Here is a 7,117-nt window from a genome sequence, read left to right as displayed (position 1 = left end):
CAGAAATTGCATAAAATTTATCAATACCAAAAGTAATTGCAGGAATTTCCTGAACGTGCTGAACGTTTTGATACCAATATTGCTTAGGTACACAAAGTACACAAAGAATTGGAAGAATTTTGTGAAAAAGATCGCAAAAAAAATATGTAAAATGCATAAAAGGTATGAAAATCAAAAAGTACAAGCATGAATATCCAAACATCCAGAATGTTTTGATACCAAACTTGCATTATTTGCAAATATTTGAAGAATTATGTGAAAAAAATCACAAAATTGGTGTAAAATGTCAAAAATTGCGTAAAGCAGGAATGTCCTGAATGTTTCGATTGTAGAAATTGCAGAAATTTGAAAAACATTTCCATTCATTTCCAATGGGGTTGAAACATTACATAAAATTTTAAAAACCCTAAAATGTACAAATACCAAAAGTATTATAAATATAAATTTCCTTATCAAGCTGAATGTTTTCATACCAAGAAGTGTGATTGAGTTTTTATGAATCAAAAAATGTCCGGAATAATAGATAAGGAATAATAATAATAAAGAGGTAAATAAAATAAAGGAAAATGACCTTTAGAAAAAAATAAAATTATTTTATGTAAATCAAGATTTGAAATGTAGAAAAAGTGAAAATCCAAGCATCAGTGCCATACCAAAAGATACAGTTGAGCATTTTCATAATATTCAATGATCAAAACAACCCAATTTTCCTCATTGAATACATGACTTTAACTTTTATTTGCTTTAAAAAGATCAAAGCAGCTTCTCTTTACATTATGTCATACTCTACACTAAATGTTGTGGAGAAAACATGCAACTGACTTCAAACTATTTCCCTAAATTATAATCAAAATCATTTTGGTTCTCATATAAAGACTTTTTTATGCAGCAGAAATTCTAAACTATAAATAGAATTTTAACATTTCCTGCAAAGCAGATAAGTTGAGATTTTATTTATCTTCATTTCTGTAAACTCAGCGTCGCTTCACGGCTGCAGCTGAACGCTAGTACGTCTCATTCAGTGGAAGGCGTTTGTAAGGCAGCCGCCGCTGCACTCGGCCTTGACCTTTGAGCAGTGTGTGTGCACATGTGTGGCCATTGCTGGTACAGCTACTTCATCATGGATAAACCTCATTAGCTCCTGCTTGAAGGGGAATTACTGCAGGAGCTGACACTGATCACAGCGGCTGCAGCAGCTGAAGCAGTCATTTCAACATTTTCTGTTTGTAACTAAAGTGCACAACGATGTTGTGTGCACTTTTAGAGGAAGCGCTGAGCTTTGTCAGCTTTTTTTATATATATACAACATTATGTTATGGTTACTAGCTGTGCAGAACTGCACTGAGATGATCCTGTTTGGCACAGAGAATCTTTTATTTTGAAAATAAGTTGGTAAAAAAAAGAAAGAAATCACATTTTGAAAGATCCTAGGTTCTTTTTATATTTTTGCTTTTGTTTGTGCCAAAAAATAGACATTATTGTGTGAATGATGGTAAGCATTCAGACTATAGTCATTCTTCTGCTCCTTTCGGTACATTTTTTTGGCAAACGTAATCACACTTTCAGCAATTTCAGCAATCTTGGTATCAAAGCGTTCAGGACTTTACTGCTTGTATTTTTGGAATTCATAAACTTTATAGTTTTTGAAATATTGACCAAAATGTGCTCCATAGGAAGTCAATGAGAAAGTCTTCAAATGTCAAAAAAAATTAAGTAGATTAGCAACAAGCCTTTAATGATATTCAGGGGCTGTTTTAATCTTTTATAGTAATTATCAAAAAATGTGGAGTTTAGCTCATGTTTAAGCAACATGCTAACGTTTTTGGTTAATTTGCTATTTACTGGGGTTTTGTAGCCAAATTTAGAGTTTAGCTTCTATTTTAGCAACATGCTAACGTTTTTGGCTAATCTAGTTTACTGAGGAATTTTACACTATTTTGAAGTTTAGCTAGTATTTAAGCAACAAGCTAGATTTTGGGGGTAATTTGGCATCCACTGAAGTTTTTCATGCTAATTAAACATTTAGCTTCTATTTTAGCAACATGCTAACATTTTTGGCTAATTTGTTATCTGCTGAGGTTTTTCTAGATCAATTTAGAGTGTAGCCTCTATTTTAGCGACATGCTAACGTATTTGACTAATTTAGTTTACTGAAGACTTTTAGGCTCTTTTGGAGTTTAGCTCATATTTAAGTACATGCTAACGTTTTTGGCTAATGCAATATTTACTGGAGTTTTTTAGGCCAATTTAGAGTTTAGCTTCTTTTTTAGCAACATGCTAACGTTGTTAGCTAATTTAGTTTACTGAGGAATTTTAGACTAAGTTTAGCTAGTATTTAAGCAACAAGCTAGATTTTGGGGGTAATTTGGCATCCACTGAAGTTTTTCATGCTAATTAAAAGTTTAGCTAATATTTTAGCAACATGCTAACGTTTTTGGCTAATTTAATATCTGCTGAGGTTTTTATAGGTCAATTTAGAGTTTAGCTTCTATTTTAGCAACAGACTAATGTTTTTGACTAATTTAGTTTGCTGACAAATTTTAGACTATATTTTAGCTAGTATTTAAATGAGCTAACTTTTATTTGTTTTATTTTATTATTTTTTAAGCTAATTTAGCATCTACTGAGGTTTTTTTTGGCTAATTTGGAGTTTAGCTCATATTTAAGCAACACACTTAATATTTTTTTCCAAAATTGACATTAGGGATTTTTTTTAACAATTTAACTACAATTTTTTTTTAAATTTAGGTCAACTTCAGCGCTCTGTCATAGTTCTTTAACAATATTTCCAGTCTTTAACATCTCTAGCTTTTGCATTTTCAGCAAATCCCTTCAGGAATTACGGTAAAGTAAATTGCGTCGCCATTTTCAGCAAAAACTTTAGCGTCTTCAACAACTACTTTCAGCAAAAAACATTCATACTAGCACTATCGCAGGTAATGCAATTTTTCTAGTTCATATTTATTATTTAAAAAAAGAAGGTCATGAATGCAAATCCAAATTTCTTTAAGGCTAAAATAAATCTCCTTCTAGGTTTTGATCAGTAGAAAACAAGCCCAAATGACTCTTTTAAATGTTGCCGACCTCTGGTATAAGGTGTCAGTTTACGTAAATGTTATGTTTTTATTTTTCCGAGGGAATAGTGAAGTGACACTGTTGCTCAGGGCTGTGACAGAGAGTAATGGGCTGGCCCAGAAACAGCATAGGTCTGCACAGTTTTAGAGGCAGGACCCCGGGGAGTCACATGCCTCTGTCACCATATGCTCCATACAAAGATCTGCACCTTTGCAGGAGCCCACGGAGACCCTCCAACAATAACAACAGCAATCTCTGGAATAATTATTACACAGTCGAAGCTCGTATAAATATCATCGCTCTCTCCTGACAGAAATCGTAGCAGATCGCAAACAAAGAAATCCTCTGAAGAGTGTGAGGTTTAAGAATTCCAAACTCCTTTTTCACAACTTTCAAACTGGAGTATTGACATTTTAAATGATGGATTTCTTTCCCGTCTATCCAGAGAGAGCTTTCAGCGTGTCAGCAGATCTCTTCAGCTAAGAATAAGCAAGCAGGAATCATCCACATCAATCACATTTGGCAGAAAGCTGCTCCTGATTTCTTTGTCTCTGGTTTGAAAGTTTTGGTCTGCTCTGGCACCTTGTCGGTGCAGTCACCGAGTATCTGCCCTAAAGCTGACCCCAAGTGTTTAACAGCATTTTGACAACTTTAGACCTTGTTAAATTAACAGCCTGCATCAGCATTCCGTGAATGCAGCGCATGGAAAAGGAAGAACAGCGATCCATGGCTGCTGGCTTGGAGGTGACACATGCCGCAGTCTGTTCTCATCAAGCCTGTTGAACTAAATAAAGGAGCACGGATTTAATGAGTGAAGAAACGAAATAACAAACATAAATCTTCCCATTGTGTTTATTTAATCTCAGTTTAAGTCTCGTATCAAATTCATTTACAATGCTTTTTTATACTTTCATGTTGATTTTTTTTACACTTTTTTCAATATTGTCCCGTCAACAAGGATATTTGAGAATATAGAAATAAGAAGATTAACACATTAGGGTGTCTAAAAAGACACCAGCTTGATTACCCAGGAGGCTTTTTGGTGTGTGGGGTTGAGTACAGTGTTAACAATGTTATTCAAAAACAAAGCTTAAAACACCCACTAAAGTTTCTCAACAGAGACAGATGTAAACAGCAGTCTTTTTACCAACATTTTACAAAAAAAAAGCACACTGATCTACATTTACAGATCAATGCCGGGTGGTTTGAACTTCAGAACAAAAAAGAGCTCCGAATGAAGGCTGCTTTAAGGATTTAAAACTCTGAATGGCCCCTCTAGAGCGCAGCACATAAATATTTGGTGTTCAGCTCAGTCATTAAAATGGAATTGTAAATGACTTCTTGAGCACTTGGGGGTTAAACATTTTCTGGAGTGCTGGCAGCCTCTGCTGGTCTTGGATGTGTCAGTACAAGAGGATTTATCATCCCCCATTACTGATTGTCATTTAAAACAGCAGTTTTAAACTGATTGATTTTTTTTTCACAACATTTAAAACACAGGAAATTATGAAACAACACTCTGATCCTGCAAATATATGTGGATGCACTGTGTTTTTATGTAGATATTTTAATATATTTTGATACTTCAATCTATAAAATGCTAAGATAAATGCTAAATAAAACAAATTTTCCTAAATAATTTCAAAATTAATCAAAAAACTATAATTAGTTTCGTGTGATGTGTTTAAATTGAAAAACCGGAAGTGCTTTTACTGCGAAGGTACACTGTGAAACTTGCTTCCGGTACTTAGTTCAGCTAAAATGGCTCGTGTGTTGACGAATAACCGAGCAGGTGTTTTCTGCGTTTGGTTATTTGTATTCATCCATTTAGTGAACTGCAATAACGGTCGAAGGGTAAGACTCAAATATGAAATTTGACATTTTGATATGAAGTGTCGTGAAGCGGAAGTTGAACGTGTTAGCAAAATGTTAGCATTTTTAGCTAAACGGGAAATATTTAAATCGTTTTTTTTCTGTGTTTATTCTCCAGGTTAATGATGGTTTGGAAACTGAGTTCAATGGGTTCTCTGTACCACTTGAACACTCGTTTGAAGTTGGTGAGGAAAATATTTTAATTCATACATTGTTTGTGCATCTTTGAGCATGCTAGCTAGCTAGCTAATTTAAAAAGTAGCTTCATAGAAAATTATTTAAAATGTAAACTCGGCAATTTCCTCTATCCTTCTTTTATTTACTCACTTTACGAAGTTTTTTTGTTTGTTTTTACCCATGGCAATTTATCTTATTTTATTTTTGTTGAATTTTTTTATATATGCTGTTTATTTAGATGTATAATATATTGATCTAGCTTTATTTATGATTTATTTAGCTATTTTGCACAGTTTTTGTACAGAAACTGATATTTACAATAAAGTTTATTTAAAAAAATGTTCTGTAAATGAAAAAACACATTCAAGAATATGGGATTTCGCCATAATGTTGATTGTATTGCTTTAACTATGCCATTTTTTTTTCTTCACTCACGTTTTATTGGTTTTGGGAAAGTAATTGCCAAAGTAGTAGTTTATGTTCTTCTTAATTAACCTTCAACAATTTGCATTTGGAAATGTTTTATATCAAGCAATCAAAACTAAATACAAAAAAGATATACATCTATATATAGAATGACATTTAAAACAATTAGTCATTAATTGATTAGAAATGAATTATGAGACACATCTTTATGTTAACATTCACATATAATTACTCTTAACCATAAATAGATATATTTTTGCTCATAGATACATAATTTAAAGAGACAAACTGTCACTCATCTTATTTTTTCTTTTCTTTTTTTTTAGCTGTTTTATAATAGAAAAAAAGAACCTTTATTTTTTGCAAATTCAAGATTCTGTTTACATATCTACCATTTTTTTATGTTGAATAAACCTGTTAACTTTGTTATTGTTTGTGATTATATGAACGCTTAATGTATGAATTTCTACTAAATCCTAAACTGTCGTCATTTTTGGGTAAATATTTAACATTCTGATAAATTTGCACTATTAAAAAAAAGCCATTTTATGCGAGTTTCTTGCAATCAACTAGAGCTGCCATGAACGATTATTTCAATAGTCGACTAATCGTAACAGCCCTACAATCAATAGATGTGCAAAAGTTTCAGGTTTAAGTTTTCAGTTGTTAAAAAGACTGAAAGTGATGGAATCTTTGTTATCTTGTAAGCATGGAGTGAAAATAGAAATAGATGAAAAAACTCCTGATCAGACTGATGGACTGCATCCTCCTTTGTACTGATTGTCCACGCTAATGCGTTTTTTTTCTTCTTCTTCTAGATGATGTAGCAAAATTTCAGCTCCGTGGCTCGCTTGTGTTGAAAACTGGTCGCGAGCCAAGTGTCTCTTTAAATCAGAACCAGCTCTCGGAGGAGGACAGAACCAAACTGAAGGTGAGCTAATGTCATAGTAATGACACCAGAGCGCATCAGATCCATTGAAAACAACCCGGCTGCAGACAGATGGGACTTTAGAAACTGTTAGACACACACAACAGCCTCTGGTTTGTTTGGTGTCCTCAGGAAGTGGCTGCAGTCGACGGTCTCTACAGAATCCGAGTTCCTCGTGTGTTTCTGCAGGCGGACAAACAGACGGAATGGCAGACAGACGGTCACCTCACAGCGTTCGTCAGAGCGGTATGTGCTTTACTCTTTATTAGATTCAGCTTAAAGGTTTTCAGTGAACATTCAGATCAGGTTGATTTATTGTAAGTGTCTGTGAATGTGTTGCAATCTTTACTTTTTCTATTTATTCAAATTTGTTCATTTTATAAGTTCAGTTCAAATAATAACTAAACGGGGCTCACAAGTAAATAAAATAGACAATTTTATTTTGTTAGCTTTTTTTAAGTGATTACCTTGATGATTTAATATTTTTTTAAATGGACTATAGCACGTGTCAAAGTTGAGGCCCGGGGGCCGGATCCGGCCCTCCAGATCATTTTAATTTATTGTTATTAATGACCAGATGTTATCTTTAGGGCTGGGCGATATGGGAATTTTCATATTGCGATATCGCTTTTTTCATTT

At 33.6% G+C, this 7,117-nt stretch overlaps 1 protein-coding gene across 2 annotated transcripts in view; it reads left to right on the top strand.

Moving 5' to 3' along the window:
* Positions 1–4,768: 4,768 nt before the first annotated feature.
* The window catches only part of emc10 (ER membrane protein complex subunit 10), a 6,371-nt gene continuing 4,022 nt past the window's right edge, over positions 4,769–7,117 (top strand). For both annotated transcript variants that reach the window (XM_024272838.1, XM_024272839.1), the window contains exons 1-4: positions 4,769–4,929; positions 5,066–5,132; positions 6,369–6,481; positions 6,611–6,724. In XM_024272838.1, coding sequence (XP_024128606.1) covers positions 4,837–4,929; positions 5,066–5,132; positions 6,369–6,481; positions 6,611–6,724 — 387 coding nt within the window. In that variant the 5' untranslated portion in view covers positions 4,769–4,836. The remainder of the gene's footprint in view (positions 4,930–5,065; positions 5,133–6,368; positions 6,482–6,610; positions 6,725–7,117) is intronic.

The sequence above is a fragment of the Oryzias melastigma genome, linkage group LG8 (assembly GCF_002922805.2).
Source record: "Oryzias melastigma strain HK-1 linkage group LG8, ASM292280v2, whole genome shotgun sequence".
In the NCBI taxonomy this organism is placed as follows: domain Eukaryota; kingdom Metazoa; phylum Chordata; class Actinopteri; order Beloniformes; family Adrianichthyidae; genus Oryzias; species Oryzias melastigma.
Note: the sequence above shows the minus strand (reverse complement) of the source record. Positions and strands in the feature narration are given on the sequence as shown.